The sequence below is a fragment of the Hyla sarda genome, chromosome 2 (assembly GCF_029499605.1).
Source record: "Hyla sarda isolate aHylSar1 chromosome 2, aHylSar1.hap1, whole genome shotgun sequence".
NCBI lineage: Eukaryota > Metazoa > Chordata > Amphibia > Anura > Hylidae > Hyla > Hyla sarda.
The window spans coordinates 366,472,306-366,490,533 of record NC_079190.1 but is presented as its reverse complement, the minus strand read 5'-3'; the positions used below and the strand labels follow the sequence as shown (position 1 = coordinate 366,490,533).

Sequence of the window (18,228 nt, the reverse complement as noted above, 5' to 3'; positions counted from 1 at the left end):
GCCAGAGAGTGACCAACACGCTACCCTGCATTAGCCCTGCATTAGCCAGGGTGTTATGATCTTCCACATTGGGAATTGCTATTCCTTCCGAACTGAGAAGTATAAACCTGTGTTGACTTGTTTCTTTCTATCTGTAACTATTTGAAAATGTTCTTTAACAAACTGTAAATAAACAGTTTTACAAAAAAATAAAATAAATTAAATTAAAAAAAAAAGATATTTATAGGGCCAGAGCAACAAACTGTAACTTCACCAGAAGTGGAGGAAAGCTTACATATGCTTCTGAATATAATACCAATATGATTTTTATTAGCTATTCAATGCTTTAAAAAGGTACTTTAGCACAATAAAAAAATAAAAAAAACAATGCCCAGGCTGCTTGGTTAACACAAAAAAAACCATACTTACATCCCACTCTCCCATGCAGTCTTCAGTATCGCTGCTTCTGGTCTCCACCACGCTCTATCAGATGGTGCTGGATGTCAATACATTAGAGTGCTGCTCAGCCACTCACTGGTGGCAGCAGTGCCCTGTCTTAGCCAGTGATTGGTTGAGCAGATAAAAGTAGTAGGGAGTCGGCACTCGTAAAAGTGGTGGTGCACGTAGACCAGGGGTGCAAATAAGAGGTAGAAGAAATCCCGGCACTCACTGGGTATGCTGAATCATAGTAGTTTATTAATCCATATGCAAGGTAATGCAAGATAGCGACTCGCAGCGACTCGCTATCTTGCATTACCTTGCATATGGATTAATTAACTACTATGACTATTGGTTGAGCAGCACTCTGACATGTTGACCCCCAGAACCAGAAAACAGGAGTGCGGCCACATGTCAAAGCCTTGTATTTCCTATCCACCCTATATACTTTCTTTCATTTACCCTTTTAAAATCTAACCTTATAATTAAAAGCCCATTCCAGTTCTGACATGGGAGGAAACTATGTGTATAGGGCAATTAATTCTCCTTTGTATGGTCCTGTATATCCAGGTAATCCAATGCAATACTTACTAAATTCTAGGAACTTGGATCATGAATTTCATGTTGGGACTGTAAACCCTGTGCTTATTGAACCAATAGGCCAATTTATTCCATTCATCAGGGGATCGTCCATAGATTGACAAGCGAGGCTCAGCATACTGATACTTGGCATCTTCTAAGTCTGATCCCACTTCCTGTTATCAATAAGATACATGTATATAATATAGCTAAATATAATCAGAGTTTATAGAAATACTAGAACTACCACATGATATAACCATGACATAACTATGAAAAAATTCCCATGTTTCAAAATACTTTTCTGTAAGAAGAGTCTGCAGTTACAGGTTGGTCAGCTGCAGGGAGCCTCAGCATTCAAAAAGGGAACACAGCAGAAAGTGTTTAACTCCTCCCACTGCAGCAATTTACAATTTCAAATTTCCAGAATTTAATGTCCATTGTAAAAAGGGGCAGAGTGGAACTCACCAAAATACCTAAAACAATCATGATGCTTTATTTAAACCACTAACATACAAAAAACAGTGCAAGAGAGTTGGTTACTGCTGTTTCACATGCACAAGCCTGCTTGGTCTTACAACACCAACTCCTTTGGCATTGAACTGCCCTGTCCTGTACTTTTTTTGTACTGTCGGTATAATTACAACAATACCAACTTGTAACTAACAAAGTATATAGTTTTTGTTTCATTGTACTACTTAAAAAAAAACTGCTGTCCGTCACCATATATCGTAATTAGAGCACATTTTATTACAGGGTGAGCTGTTGTGTTTATGGATACCATTTTGGGGTAAATGTGACTTTTCGGTGTCTTTAAATCCAAGTTTTCTGTTATTTGGGAGGGGATAAAAAAAACAGCAATTTGATCATTTTTACAGTGCACTGCAATAATTGAAATCCTCATAATATTTACAAAAGGGACAGTGCTTACATTTAAAATTGCCTTTTGGAAGACTCTGCTGTATCCAATTGTGGCGGACCTATGGAAGACGACTGCCGACCATCCGCCACAGTTGGATACAGCAGAGTCAACTTTCAAAAGGCAATTTTAAATGTTAGCACTGTCCCTTTTATAAATATTATGGGGCTGTATTAATCATACTGTTTCATATTTCATTACTTGCCATTCCGACTTTGTGGTATATGCTGTGCTGTGTCCCTGTCGTCTGTTTTACATTGGTAAAATGATCCGCCCTCTGTTTCATAGGTTTTGTGAACATCTCAATTCGATTAGGACTGGCAAAGGCTGTCCTCCTCTGATTACACATGTCAAAGAAGTGCATGATAGCAACAGTAATGTATTAAAGTTCCTGGGATTACAGGATCCTGTATACAGAAGGAGGCTTGGATTGTCTTACCAAATTATTGCAGGCTGAGGCGAAGTGGATCATCCGGACCGGGGCAACAGGTGCTCTCGGCTTGAATGATTGGAACAATCTGTCTGCATTTTTATAGATCTCTTTGTATTTTGGATACCTGTTTGCATCAGTGAATAATCATATGTAGTTTTGATACTATTTTTGATACTATATGTGTTTTTTAATTGTGTTTTATACTGATTGGCTAGAGGGAGGATATAGACAGGGCTCTGTCTCCTCCCATTATGCCTTGACAAAGTGTCACTTGACGCGAATCGTTGGCGCCCTGTTTCACCTCTCTGTTTGTCCCGCAATGCTTGAATAAAAGAAGATTTTACGTGCATGAAAATACCTGATGCCGTGGATTTCCTTTCTTTTATGGATTATTGATATGCTTATCTTCTAGCACTAAGCATGGGACTTTCGGTATCAAGCCTCTCAGCCCGAACTGCAGCCTTCAATACATGTGAGCGGTGCAGGATTGTATCTTTTTTGTGCTAATAGAAGTATAAACTTGGCAGCCATGGAAGCTTTTGGCTGGCTTACAACTTATTACCATCCCTTTATTGTGTTGTGGAGGAAGGTGAATAGATGCTCAAACTGACTGGCCTGCAGCTAGGGGTTAAACTTTATATTGCTTAGGCGGTTGGTTCATTGATGGCCTGCAATTGGTATGTATAGGTGTGCTGCTTGTGGCTTTACAGGACACCTCTACATAAATCCTGCAAGCCAGTGTACCAGTGCTGAAATCTCAGCTAGTTGTGAGCTGATAAAGATTTCAACAGTAGTTTACCATGGTTTCCCTGCGTAAACTGCCATGAATCCATCCAGCGGTACAGCCATACCCCCCTTCACAAAACCAGGCCCTTTCCTCTAAGCCACGCCCATCCAGCAGATACTAACGAAAATGGCAAATACTCACATCATATCTGAAGTTTTCTAAAAAAGTGGTGTGTTTTTGCAGGTAAAAAAAAATCTCTATGATATATACCTCCTATCTCTTTCTCCTGTAGAGTATCCTCTCCACCTTAATTTTGCATGCATACTTGTAAGCCATTAGCTTCAAATACCAATACTACTAGTGAAGCTGGCATTTGTAGTGCAGCTCTGATTTATTTGTATTGTACTGCAATGGTATAGGTATGAATATACTTGTACTTTAAGAATTATCTGCAGTCATCTTTAATCTACAACTCCCATCCTTGTGTCTTTTCAATCTGGTTACTGGAGCTCTGTTTTATATGTATTTATTGTATATTTGTATTTTCTAAATAAAGATTGTATTTCATGAAATTTTTTAAAGCGTTACTGTCGATAGAAACAACTTTTTTCATTTAGTATTTCTTTTAAAACTTAACAGTTTCCTAATATACTTCATAAAAAATGTAATTTCTAAAGATGTGAAAAAATGGATTGCTCTGCCTCTTTAATTTTGCAAACGAACCCTGGTAGCCAAGACCATTTTTCTCAGAAGAGAGGGGAGGAGGGGTGTGGTTCTCTCCCTGCTCTGCTCCCTGCTGTGTCTCAGTGTAGTATATCAGGCAGCTTTCACCAGTGTGAGACAACTTGCAATCCTTTTCGAAGAGGAACTTTTCCATGCACACTGACAAGCAATACAAGGTGCTCAATAATTATTTATATGCAAAATGGTTTATGTTTGGTCATTTTATGAACTTTTTTTTTGTGTGTGTATTTGCACCATATAGGTTCCACATGGCTGATTTAGGGTTATAAAAATCATGCAATTTGGACAGAGAGCTGTGCAAATGTAAGAATTTTTCTTTTCTTTTTTTGGCACAAAATTTAGGTATTTTTGTGTGCTTGCACCATATAGGTTCCACATGGCTGCATTAAAGGTATATAGAGCATGCACTTAAGCCACAAAGCTTTGCAAATGTAAAAATGTTTGTGCATACCTCATGATAGCGGAGAGGGAGGGGGAGGAAAGGAGCTCATCCTGCTCCTGGAGAAACGCCCCCAGCATCCAAGAAAAGACTGAGTATAGTAATACATAGATCAAAAGGTTTTTTTTACATATAAACACATGCATATTGTTATGCATACAGGTCTTAGGGCACATTACTACACTGATTTGAGCATTTTTTTTAATTTTCTTTCTAATAACAGTAACTCTTTAAGTGTCCAGTGTACAGAGCGTTCATGCTTAAAGGTGTCCCAGTCATCAGATGTTAAATGTATAAAATGTATTTACCAACATTTTCTTCACCAAAGATTCTTACCTTAATGATAGTGGCAAAATATTCACCATCAATAGCATTTTCAGATTTTAGGTACAGGTCTCGCAATTCACTGGCACCAACTGGGTTGTACTTAGCATTAAACTTGTCAAAGCGCTGAAAAGTTTGCCTTCCCTGAAAAAGATTGTAAAGTAAGGGCTCACTTGATATCATACAAATATAATACTATATGGAGTAGAAGAAAGAAATGTCTCCGAAGCATAACTCAAATCAACCAGCTACCTACACAGAATAAACAGAATATTATTCAATGGATCTGATTTTTATTTAATCATTGTGCCCAGGCTTCATATTAAAAGAAAAAAAGCTTCTACACACCTCCCTCACAGCCTCCTGTATCGGCACCCTGTCTCCACTGCACTTCATGGAGCTGCAGACGCCACATCACATTGCTGCTCATCCATACACTGACTCGGATAGAACATCTCTGTGGCCAGCGACTGGCTGAGCAGCAATATGATATGGTGTCTGCAGCTCCGAGGAGTGCTGCACAGCAGAGAATGACATAGCTCCATGAGCTATGCTGTTTACGTTACTACCAAATTTACCTAAACAGTGTAGCTCTTGGGGCTGCACTGTTTGCGTACCCCCCCCCCCCCCCCCTTTAAAGTCAATAGGAGTTACGCAGATTGCATAACTTTCCTGCTTTGACCACCTCCTGCAGCCGCAAACAGGCGAAAGGTTCTGGCCAGAAAACTGAAGCAGCCATTTGAGACGACCCCTTTAACTCTTATACTGTAATACATAAAAACATTTGCTGTATATTATTGAAAGCAGCCGCAATCCAGCTAGGGCTGCGGACATAATTTCTGTCTATTATGTGCTCACCCTAAAAGAATGCTTACCTTGAACAGAAAGGCCCAACGCTGCAATCTTTTCCTATCAATTGTCCCTTCATTAGGGGTTGTTTCTTCTATATTACTAGATTCAGCAGGCTAATAGTAAAGGCTAATGTATCAATTGGATTGTAAAAAAAAATGCCATGGTAATGAGACCATGTGGTGTGGATGCCTTGCTTAACTGTGCTGTTCATCCTAAATATTTTCTATAGCTGGACGGACCATAATACAACATAGCGAAACACACAGGGTAATAGGTTTCAATTCCTTTTCACTTCTAAGGTGTAAAATCATATGACATACAATGCACAATCTACATTAACGTGCATCATGTTTTTATATTCAATTCCGCAGTTTAGTAGTAATGGTTCAGTAGTAGTACAGCTTTACTGTTATGCGAGAAAGTTAATCTATCTGCAACTTTACACTGACCGGCAGGGGCATACAATAGCCAAAAAAAAGAAGGCACTTACAGCATGGACATCTAGAGAATCTACTGTCAGGTCATAAGGGTGGAGTTTCAGGTTTTCGAACACTTGTCTTAAGGTCAGCTGTTTACCCTTGGCGTTATACACTACACGATCTGCATCCACTCTGTAAGATTTCTTGATGAAACGGAGAAGGTGCTTTTGGTTCATGCAGGCTGCGGCATGGATATGAGTGTCAACCTTGAAAACACACATTGGCATATTTAGTAAAAGTTGAGTAGTGAATAATGTCTCATTTATGTTTAATATGACCTTAAAAAACATTATAAAAATATTTCTCCACATGCTTCCAGGCCTGTGTCGCCAGCTGGACTGTCTGGTGGAAGTGTACTGTGACATAACTGTAGACTTTGCACAGACATCCGAAGCCAGTCATTGGCCTCAATAATCACAACCTCCAGCGCATGACAGCTGTGGCCAGTGATTTACTGAAGCGGCTGCAAAGGGTATGGTCATGTCACCGAACACTACCACCAGACAGTCCAGCATTGGACCATAAGTGAGTGGAAAAGGGAGTACTTTTTTTGTTTTGCCATTATATAAAAACTCTCAGTTTTATAAACTCTAAAATAAACATGGCCCAAATGCAGTCACTAGTTGAGATGTTCTCACCTGCTTTCAGCTGATTTTTTTTGCAATGAAAATTGTTAATAGTTATATGATTATTTTATGAATAATAAGAGAAATAATAATCATCTTGTATGACGGGTATTGTACAAAGCTTTACAACTGGGAAGATTTCACACAAGTAAATGAACAAGAAAGCAAAAAAACAGAACAAACAAAGGGATGGAAGAAGAGAGGTCCCTGTCCATAAGGACCAGCAATATAAATGGAATGGCAGAAGTCACACAATAGGTATATGGGGCCATTTGTTCAGAGGACAACCCTCTTCTGTGCATAGGGCATTATAAATAAAACTGCATATCACCCAGTCAGCATCAGAGCCAACATATATAAGGTATAGAGTGATGTGTCAAGGGTAGCTAGCTGTGCATAGGATGTAGTGGGGATATCTGTAACTAAGACCTAGTCAGGTTCTGTGCAGAACATGGACTATGGTTAAGTGACACAAGCCTCCTGGAAATTGTCCGTTTTCAAGGCATACTTCAAACTTGCTCCCAAGTTTTGGCTCATGTACGGGGGCTTCAGGACTTTGTAACATCTCAGCCTCACCAATGGTCAACATCATTGCCAATAGAGACACCGGGGAAAATGTCTTCTGTGAAGAAGTGATCTCTAAGAGCATATACAACCTTTTCTGTTATGTGGGATATATAATATATATATATATATATATATATATATATATATATATATATACAACCTTTTCTGTTATATAGGATATATATATATATATATATATATATATATATACTGTATATATAACCTTTTCTGTTATGTGGTATGCTGTATATCGCACCTTATTCTCAGGGCTTGTAGGGGAGATATATGGAAACATGAAAGACAAATACATTTGAAAGCCATGTAAACAAAAAGAAAATATGTTACCTTTCTGCAGTTGTAGAAATCTCTATGTGGGTTGTTTTTCAGCTCTTTCAGTTCTTCCATCTCATTTAGCATCTCATGGACCTTATATTTAGATGACAGAAATTTCAGGCGCCGATGAGTGTAAGTCTTGCTGCAAACATAAAAAACACCTGACTGTAAATTCTACAAAACATGGCTCTATATTTATTATTCTCTGTGTTCTTTTTCTTATGGAAAGAAAACAAAATTGTGTGGATTTATGTGAGTCTGGGATTATGTGAATGGAAAAGTGACCCTAGATATTTGTAAGGGCCCATGCAAGGAATTTCCTCAGTGGATCTGTGTCGCCCCAGAATCGGTGATTATATTGTGTGGAATTTTACTTGCGGAAATAAGCGTCAGAATTCAATGTCCCCCTGACTAATGGGCTTTTCCGAGTGGAGTCCACAAAGAAGGATGAGCCTGCTCCTTCTTCTATTTTGGTGTGCACTGAGGGATTAAATTAGTTCTCTGGTGGAAAACACATTTTTTTCAATTCAACTGGTGCCAGAAAGTTAAACAGATTGGTTAATTACTTATATTTAAAAAAATGTATTCTTTCAGTACTTATCAGCTGCTGTATACTACAGATATATAAGTTGTATAGTTCTTTTCTATCTGACCACGGTGCTCTCTACTGACACCTCTGTCTGTATCAGGAAATGTCCAGAGCAGGAGAGGTTCGCTATGGGGATTTGCTTGTACTCTGGACAGTTTCTGACATGGACAGAGGTGTCAGAAGAGAGCACTGTGGTCAGAGTGAAAAGAATTCCAGAAAAAAAAATACAACTTCCTGTGGAACATACAGCAGTTGATAAGTATTGTTAGGATTAAGATTTTTTTATAGAAGTAATTTACCAATCTGTTTAACTTTCTGGCACCAGTGGATTTAAAGAATATATATATATATATATATATATATATATATATATATTTCCACTGGAGTACCCCTTTAAGATCAGTGGGATTTCACTGTAAGCTAAATCTGCTCAGAATTAATTTTGAGCAGGTTTTGTGTAGTGTGCTGGGCCCATAGGACCCTTTCACGCAGCAGGATTGTCGAGTGAAATTAATCCAAAAATGTAGCTAGGAAATTCAGCAGCAGCACTTGGACTTGAGCCTCTCCATTGACTGCTTATGCATTTCCCAGCAGATTCTGCTAAAACAGTTGATATGTTCATTGTTTTTGTGGAATCAGGATTGCGGAGTTTCCACAATATCTGCCATTTGAATGTGACAGCGGAAATCCCATTGACCACAATGTTAACTTCATGTAGCAGAATTTTCTAGCCGATTATTGAGGAATTGCGGATATTCCACCGTCTGAACATAACCTAAGGCTATGTTCACGCAGCATAAAATGTGCAAAAAGCTTTTCGAAACAGCGTAAAATGTGCAACATTCTGCACATTTGCCTGTTCTGGTAGCGCTAGGACTACTCTAAAATGTGCCATCTCCATAAACAGCAATGCATTTCCGAGCAGAATCCGCAGAAACACTAAACAGGTTCATTGTTTCTGTGGATGCAGAAATCGGGATTTCTGGCATGAGCACAGTGCTGCAGAATTTCTGAGCTAAATAAATCCACAGAATTCAGCTTGGACATTTTGCCATGTGAACATAGCCTAAAAGTTGGGTCTAGGGCTCATTAACACTGTGGACATTAAGCCGTCAGAATTCCACTGACTGAAAGTCCATTTGCAGCAGGCCCTGCTGAAATGATTGCGGTAGGACCGCACGGATGTGCACGGTGCGTAGACGTGTTCTGCTCATTCTTTCGACAGACATTCATTCCTTGCGAAATTCCATTCTGACTATTTTGCAGTGTGTACAAAGCAGCAGAATCCCATTGAAAACAATGGGACTCTGCGACAAGCAGAATCTCCCTAGTGAAATATCCACAGTAGGAACAAGGCCGTATGAGCAGAATCAGCTCATGTTAATACCCAGAGGGCAAAAAAGCTTACTCAATGAAACTTCTAAGAAAATTATATTAAAAAAAACAGTTTCCATATATATTGAGCTGGGCCACAGCAGTGGTCCCACAGCAGAGCTCAGAATGGGGCCTGCCTAAAAAAAAGTGGAAGAGCGAAACAAAACAAAAAGACTTCTAAGGGTACGTTCACATGTGCAGATTTTTTTGCGGGTTTTCCGCTGCGTATTTGAAAGTGGGCGGGCTCTTCTCGGCTGTCCACAGCAGATTTTCCGTGGCGGAATTTATGCTGCGGAAAATCCGCCACAGTCCCTACTGACTTCAACGGGGCTTGCGGCGGATTTTCCGCAGTGTACATTCTGCCGCGGAAAATCGGCTGCGGACAGCCTAGAAGAGCCCGCCCACTTTCAAATACGCAGCGGAAAACCCACTAAAAAATCTGCGCGTGTGAACGTACCCTAATAGTGAAATGAGGGGATATCAGCTGGTTGTACTTACACAGGTCCTTGAGCAATGAGTGTTATTAAGAAGTTCATATCATCTACAAATTCATGGACATCTGGGTAATTGAGATCCTTTGGTTTTCCTTTTGCCAGAGCATCATCATCAGGGTACACAAAAACCACACCATCTTTGACCTTTAGCTTATATCCAAGATCAGCAGGTAGATTATCTGTCCTGAAAGGATCTTCATCTCTTTTAATTGGAGAAGTAAAGACTGTATAGAAAAAATGCAGTTATGGCTTGTGTTAATTGTATGCGATTTATGGCTTGTTTTAATTGTATTCTAAGGGGTTATAATTTATATGTCAGTTTTTGAGCGGATTAGAGGTATGAGCCCAAATAGTATACAGTGGTCCCTCAACATACGATGGTAAACCGTTCCAAATGAACCATCGTTTGTTGAAAGCATCGTATGTTGAGGGATCCGTGCAACGGCTGTCCGGGCATTCTGGGAGTTGTAGTTTTGCAACATCTGGAGGTCCGCAGGTTGAAGACCACTGGTATTAGAGGTTATACTCACATGTCCCCACCGCTCCGGACTGTCACCACTCGTCACCGCTGCCCTGGATGTCGCCCTCCATCGCTTTCGCCACGTCCCCGGGTGTCCCCGACGCTCCGGCAAGGCGTCTGCTTCCCCGGCATCCTCGCTCTCCGTCGCCGCCATCACGTCGCTACGCACGCCACTCCTATTGGATGAAGGGACGGCGTGCGCAGCGACGTGATGACGACGATGGAGAGTGCCGACGATGCAGGGGATCCTGAAGAGGAAGCGTCGCAGCCCCGAGGACAGGTAAGTGATCCTCAGCGGACCACCGTAAACGGCTATCCGGTGGTAGCTGAAGCAGTCTGCGCTGCCGGATAGCCGTTTATGCGATGGCCCCGACATACGAAAGCATCGTATGTTGATGCTGCCTTCAACATGCGATGGCCTCCTAGAGGCCATCGAATGTTGAAATGATCGTATGTTGGGGCCATCGTAGGTCAGGGGGTCACTGTACCAGCATGCCTGCAAGTATAACCCTCTAATATGGCAACCTGATAAAGTAGAGGTGGGGATGAAGTTGATCGATGTAACCTCTAGGTTTATGTGTTTATCAGTGATATGTTATTCATCTTCAAACTGTCATTTTATGCTCCGAAGAAATATTAACATTTTACAACCTGTTATTCTCATACCTGGGTGTATCTCCTCTTGCTCTCTCCAGATTGCACCTTCAATGTCACGAAGATACTGAGACACTGTCCTTGGGAATCGCTGGTAGGAGGCCCTCATATACTTTTCTCGTATGGTCAGTGCCCGAAACAGTCCCTTTCCAGCTATCTCAAAGTCATCCACAGACACCTGAGATACAAATGGATGGTGGATACATTAAGGATATGTTCATATGGAAAAACCGCAGCAGATTATGTTGCTACACGTTAACTTCAGTGGTTCTGCAGCAACTCTGCAAAGGAATTTCTGCAGCAGAAAGTCGTATTTTGAGGGTAGGCGTCACACATGCCGCATTTTGCTGTGTTATAGGGGTTGTAATTTATATGTCAGTTTTTGAGCGGATTAGAGGTATGAGCCCAAATAGTATACAGTGGTCCCTCAACATACGATGGTAAACCGTTCCAAATCTCAAAGTCATCCACAGACACCTGAGATACAAATGGATGGTGGATACATTAAGGATATGTTCATATGGAAAAACCGCAGCAGATTATGTTGCTACACGTTAACTTCAGTGGTTCTGCAGCAAGTCTGCAAAGGAATTTCTGCAGCAGAAAGTCGTATTTTGAGGGTAGGCTGCTGCATATTTTCCTACCCATTAACCCCTTGAGGACTAAGGGTTTTTCCATTTTACTCTTTTGCTTCTTCCTCCTCACCTTCTAAAAATCATAACGGTTTTTTACCATCAGACATATATGAGGACTTAGTTTATGCGCTACCAATTTTAGTAATTTCACCGCAAAATCTATGGCAAAACCCAAAAAATGTTTAGTGGCTTCCATTTCCATGCAGTGCACTTTTGGGTTAAACATTACACCTTAAATTTATTCTGTAGGTTTACACGATTAAAATTATGGGTTTAATTTTGTTTTACTTCTGTTAATAAATTATAACTTTGTGCTCGAAAATTTGTACATTTAAAATTGTCCTCTTCCGACCCCTGTTACTTTTTTATATTTCCGTATACAAGGATGTGTAAGGGCAAATTTTTTGTGCCATGATCTGTAGTTTTTATCGGTACCATTTTTGTTTTGATGGAACTTTTTGGTTGCTTTTTATAAAAAATTTTATGATATACAAAATTACCGAAAATACGCAATTTTGGTATTTTTTCTCTATACGCCATTGACCATACGGTTTAATTAATGTTATATTTTTATAGTTCGGATATTTACGCACGCGGTGATACCACATATGTTTACGTTCATTTTTGTTTACATTTTTTTTTTTATGGGAAAAGGAAGGGTGATCAGTGGTTCCGATCAGCACAGCCGAGCTGCCTGGAATGTTGTTTTATTTTTATTTTAGATGCCGGGGTCAACTTTGATCGCAGCGTCTAAGGAGTCAATGCCGGGCATCACTGCAATCGGTGATGTCCGGCATTAGACAAGGGTTATGACATCTTCTAAGCTTCTGAGCCCGTGTCATAGAGGGGGAGCAGTGCGCAGGGCAGAGGTTAAAATCTATAAGTAGCTAAATCAGCATCAGAATAGGGGACGTGTGACCCTACCCTTAAAGGGGTTCTCCAGTGGAAAACAATTTTTTTTTTTTAAATCAACTGGTGCCAGTAAGTTAAACAGATTTGTAAATTACTTCTATTTAAAAATCTTAATCCTTCCAGTACTTATCAGCTGCTGTATGCACCACAGAAAGTTCTTTTCTTTTTGAATTTCTTTTCTGTCCGACCACAGACACCTCTGTTCATGTCAGGAACTGTCCATAGCATGAGAGGTTTGCTATGGGAATTTTCTCCTGCTCTGGCCAGTTCCTGAAATGGACAGAGGTGTCAGCAGAGACATTCAAAAAGAAAAGAACTTCCTGTGGAGAATACAGAAGCTGATAAGTACTGTAGGGATTAAAGGGGTACTCCACCCCTGGCATCTTATCCTCTATCCAAAGGATAGGGGATAAGATGTTAGATCGCCGAGATGCCGCTGCTGGGGACCCCAGGGATCGCCGCTGCGGCACCCCGCCATCATTACTGCACAGAGCGAGTTCGCTCTGTGCGTAATGACGGGCGATACAGGGGCCGGAGCAGCGTGACGTCATGGCTCCGCCCCTCATGACATCACGGCCCGTCCCCTTAATGCAAGTCCATGGCAGGGGGCATGACGACCGCCACGCCCCCTCCCATAGACTTATATTGACGGGGGCGGGCCGTGATGTCACGAGGGGCGGAACCGTGACATAACGATGCTCCGGCCCCTGTACTGCCCATCATTACTCGCTCTGCGCATGAATGATAGCGGGGTGCTGCAGCAGTGATCCCCGGGGTCCCCAGCAGCGGGACTGCGGCGATCTAACATCTTATCCCCTATCCTTTGGATAGGGGATAAGATGTCTAGGGGCGGAGTACCCCTTTAAGATTTTTTTATTGAAGTAATTTACAAATCTGTTTTACTTTCTGCCACCAGTTGATTTAAAAAAAAAAAATTCCACTGGAGTACCCCTTTAAGGCTAGGTTTCCACACAGGCTTTTTTTTATTCAAAAGCAATCGGAAATATAAAGGAAGGACTTATACTTCTCCTTACTGTTGGATCCACTTCTGACTTTGTTTCAACAACTGCAGTGTCAGTTCAGAAAAAAAAACAGTATGAAAGCCTAGCATAAAGAATTTTGGCATTTCTAACTCTGAAAGTGAACAGTATTTTAATTCAGACAAAATATACAGGTTTTAAAAATGATTAATCAATTTCCAGCAATCCTATATTACCTATCTCAGTTATTAGGCACCAAATAGGAATATGAAACTTTTTATTATTTCTGTTTGATGTTTTAAATGTCACCTCTGTATATACAAATATAATTGCTTTGGAAATAGTATTTATTTAGTGCTCAAGTCATGTTCTAACATTAGGGTGCGCTGTTGCACAGTTTTTTTTGTTTTTGTTTTTTGCTGTGAATAACCATAAAAGACTCTTAAATTTTGTCATTTAAAATGGTTTGTTTTGCAAAAGTTTTTAGTAGTAAAGACCTTTCTCATGAACCACGAGACTTTTTAAGGAACATGTCACAGCCATTACTAAGAAAAATAATAATTTATATAAAAATGTTTGATTCTGCAACAATTTGATAAATCTGCCCCAATGTGTGTTCAGTTACAAGAGAAAGTAAGTGAACCCTTTGGAATTACCTGGATTTCTCTACTGATATGGTGACTAATAAATGTGGTCTTATTGTTATTAGTTTAGCATAGCTTAGATGATATTTTAACTGAAATAACATGCAAACAGTTGTACTCTTCAAGGTGAATTCATCATTAGTGCAGAATTTTTTTGCGCAATGTGAAACCTACTGAGAAAGTGTGTCACTTTACCACTTGCTGCAAAAAATGTTATTATGTTGCACATGTCACTTCATAAATTTGCGCAAATTACATGTCCTTGGATAGTACGTAAAAAGGTGAATCGCTCACACAAATTCCTACACCAGATAGTCCCTGGAATACATTTGCGCAAGCCGCAATGATAATTTTAAGCACAAGTGATAAAGTCAGCGCATCTACTAACCACACCCCTGGAAGCGCATCACAAGAAAAATGACAAAACCAGCGCAGACAACATAAAAAAATGCTCAAAATTAGATGATAATTTAAAAAGCCACCGCGTCCGCAATTTTGCAGGTATATCCAGTTGATAAGTTCCCCTCTTTATGTATTTTATCCAGATCACTTATTAAACATCAAAAGTGCAAGGAGAACATTTTGTGAACTTTTGTGTTAATGAGATAAGATTAATGGTTTGGGATTCACAAGAGTTTAGCCAATTACAAAAAGGGTCACAAAGCCTGGTTATGGACAAATCTGTTCTTCTATACGAAGACTGGTTAGTGTGAATATTGCCTTATTATTGCCTTATTCCAGCATTCAGAAGACCTCAGAGATGAATGAAGCTCAAAAGATATACAAAAGCATTACTAAAGTGAGTACATCAAATTGTTTACAAATGGAGAAGATTTAGGATTGTGGCAACTCTTCCTAGGAGTAAGCATCACTGCAAGAGCACAATGGGCAATCCAGAAAGGTGAGGAAGACCCCCAAGAGTAACAATAAATGACCTACAACAGACTACAAACTATAAAAATGTCCGTTCACTGGCTCTCCATTAGAAAAACACTGAAAAGAATGGTGCTCATGGAAGAATTTTATACAGGAAGAGGCCACTTGGATGTCCCATAATGCTTCTGGGACAAAGTTCTATAGACAAATGAGACAAAAGTGTAACTTTATAGAACAAATGCACAACACTATGTGGAGGAAAAAGAACATTGCACAATAACACCAAAAGCTTATCCCAACTGTGAAACATGTTAAAGGGAGCATAATGGTTTGGGGCTGCTTACCTGCCTCAGGTCTTCAGTGCTTTCTGCTCATTGAAGAAACCATGAAAATTCAAAGTTGTCTCAAAACATTTGACAAGAGAATGTAAGAGCAACATGACTTTTAAAGGGGTACTCCGGCGGAAAACATTTTTTTTTTTTTTTTAAATCAACTGGTCCCAGAAAGTTAAACAGATTTGTAAATTACTTCTATTTAAAATCTTTATGCTTCCAGTACATATTAATGGCTGTATATAACAGAGAAAGTTCTTTCTTGGATTTCTGGAGTTTTTGGATTTCTTTTTTTTTCTGACAAAAGTGCTCTCTGCTGACACCTCTGTCTGTATCAGGAACTGTCCAGAGCAGCATAGATCTCTCTACTTTACCACATTTCCTCTACCCTCCTTTCCACCCTCCCCCAACACCACCATCCCCACTTACTCCTCCTCCTGACCAACAAAACAACTTACACATAAAAAGAGAAAAAGAGAAAAAATTCATCCTCATAGACCTTCACAATCCTCAATAGAGTCCCTAAAGAATAACATTGAGTCCCTTATACATAACCCGGATTTTGCTGGAAACAAAATAGAAAAGGACACATTTGCAGATATCAATCGTTCCTGACCTCTCTAAATGATGCATGTTTTAATTGTGTGGCTCTATAGAAATCAGGAAACAACATTATTTTTTCCCCATTAAACAAAAATGCCCCTTTTTCTCTAGCCCTCCTGAACAAAATGTCAGATTATTTGAGCATAGGACTTTTTTAAGGATAGTTCTTGGGGGAATCCCTACCGGGAGTCTCTTAAATGGAACTCTATGTGTTCTTTCTAAACTTAAGAACGGGGAGAGGCCTTCCAATCCCAAATTATCCTGGAGCCAAGTTGTACAAAGCTTTATAATCTCTTCTGCCTCGGCCCCTTTCAGCATCCCAACCATCCTAATATTGTTTCTCCTCGCTCTGTCCTCCATGTCAGTAATTTTCTCTTTCAGATGGGAAAGCTCTTTTCTCCATTCCTTCATGACCTCTTTTACCTCCACTAACTCCTTTTCCATTATGGCCATGGTTTTTTCCATAAAACAAGTTTTGTCCCTTATCCTATTAATGTCATCACGTATAACCATTATTTCTGAAGACAATGACCTCACTTGGGTAGTTAAATTACTCAGAGAGTTTATTCCATTGATGAACTCCTTTTAATATGGTGTCCAGAAAGAGGGGGGGGGGAGGGTTCCTGGACCTCATCTTCTTCTAAGGGGTTTAAGTTTTCCTGCAACAAGGTAAAGCGAGAGCCAGAAACCATACTGCCGGGGAAGAGTGGCTTAGAGCCGTGGGTTTTTGTGCCTACTAGTGGAGTTTTCACAAATGTATCCAGCTTGCCAGGTGTAGAGACATTTTTGGGGGAGCTGGCCCCTCCTGATCTCCTCTGATTGCTTTTGGGGGCATTATTTTCTTCCTGTTGTTCGACCTTTCCAGGTGCATCTTGGACTCATAAACCCACCTGAAAACCGGAAATGGACCCTTTCTATCAAACTGTATATACACTCATTGTGCCAAAATTATGACAGGGTATCATAGCCTTTGCACATATAACTCACGGTTAGAAGGTCAGTTGAATACACAAACAGCTGTAGCAGATACCATGAATCCTGTACGACAAATATAAGAGCAGATTAATGTCCCTGCCACACAGCCCATAGTTTTCAGTATGTTGCACTTCAGAGCCTAATTATATTTTTATATGTATAATACTTCAAAGCATATCCAGAGAGGTTGCCCATTATCAACCCTTTGGTCCCCCTCCAAGTCCTTACATTAGTCAGAGGGACCCCCTATAGACGTTAAGCTGCCAACTGTAATCCTCGCATACATCTGAAACACAAAGCTCAATGCAGGATTAAGTAATAAAATGTGCCCCATCCATTTGCTGGCCCCCACAGTCATCATGGTGGAGATGTATCCAATGTAGAAATCCAAATTAGCCCAGGGACAGATGAAAAATTGTACACTTACAGACTCCAAGCCGATCTTGCAGCTTCCTCCCCATCCAGCACTGTGGCGTAGGGGGGCTGGCTCCCTTCTCCCCACCTCGCCCTTTTGCCATCCCACAGGCACGGATCACCTCAGCCCAGGACACACGGCCGTCCTTCCAACAGCGCTCCTCCACGTTTCATCGTCAACTCCCTCAGGTACGTCTCTTGGTTTACTTAGCAGCTTTCCTCAGCCCAACACGTTCCGGGCTCTTGATTCACAACTCCAGTGGTCACACAGCTCTTCTCCAAAGGGAAGAGGAGTGGGGGGAGGGGAGGAGATCGAGCGGAGAGGATAGAGTGCGTGAGCATGTCCTCACACCATGGTGTCTCCACAAAATTCTGATTTTAATTATGTGATTAATTAATCACAAAATTAAGGGTATATACTCCTGCACAGTGCACAACTAAGAATGTGGTCTACATGATACAATGGGACAGGGGGTGTTACATTGGTGAAACCCGCCAGAAACTGCATGAAAGGATGAATATACACCGATTTTCCATCAACCACCATAGAAAAATGACTATTTCACTTCAGTTGGACACCATTTTAACCAAAGAGGTCACTCCATACATGACCATAAAATAAAGATACTGAAAAGAAACTTCAAAAAAACTCAAGAAAAAATAAATTTGAAGCCAAACTTTTTTTTATGATTCCAAGAACAGATGACTTAATGTGGATTTAAGCTTCTTAGCTCATCATCAAAACTTCTTATAACCTGTGCTTGATTGTCTGCTCTCCTGCATGTCC

The 18,228-nt window shown here is 40.4% G+C and overlaps 1 protein-coding gene across 1 annotated transcript in view; it reads right to left on the bottom strand.

The window, feature by feature from the left end:
- Positions 1-18,228, bottom strand: part of AMPD1 (adenosine monophosphate deaminase 1) — a 46,428-nt gene that overhangs the window by 13,949 nt on the left and 14,251 nt on the right. Inside the window, exons 4-10 of the mRNA XM_056560170.1 lie at positions 17,040-17,090; positions 11,083-11,248; positions 9,901-10,120; positions 7,452-7,581; positions 5,925-6,119; positions 4,595-4,726; positions 1,009-1,172 (exon numbers count right to left, since the gene is read on the bottom strand). Of these exons, the coding sequence (XP_056416145.1) occupies positions 1,009-1,172; positions 4,595-4,726; positions 5,925-6,119; positions 7,452-7,581; positions 9,901-10,120; positions 11,083-11,248; positions 17,040-17,090 (1,058 nt within the window). The remainder of the gene's footprint in view (positions 1-1,008; positions 1,173-4,594; positions 4,727-5,924; positions 6,120-7,451; positions 7,582-9,900; positions 10,121-11,082; positions 11,249-17,039; positions 17,091-18,228) is intronic.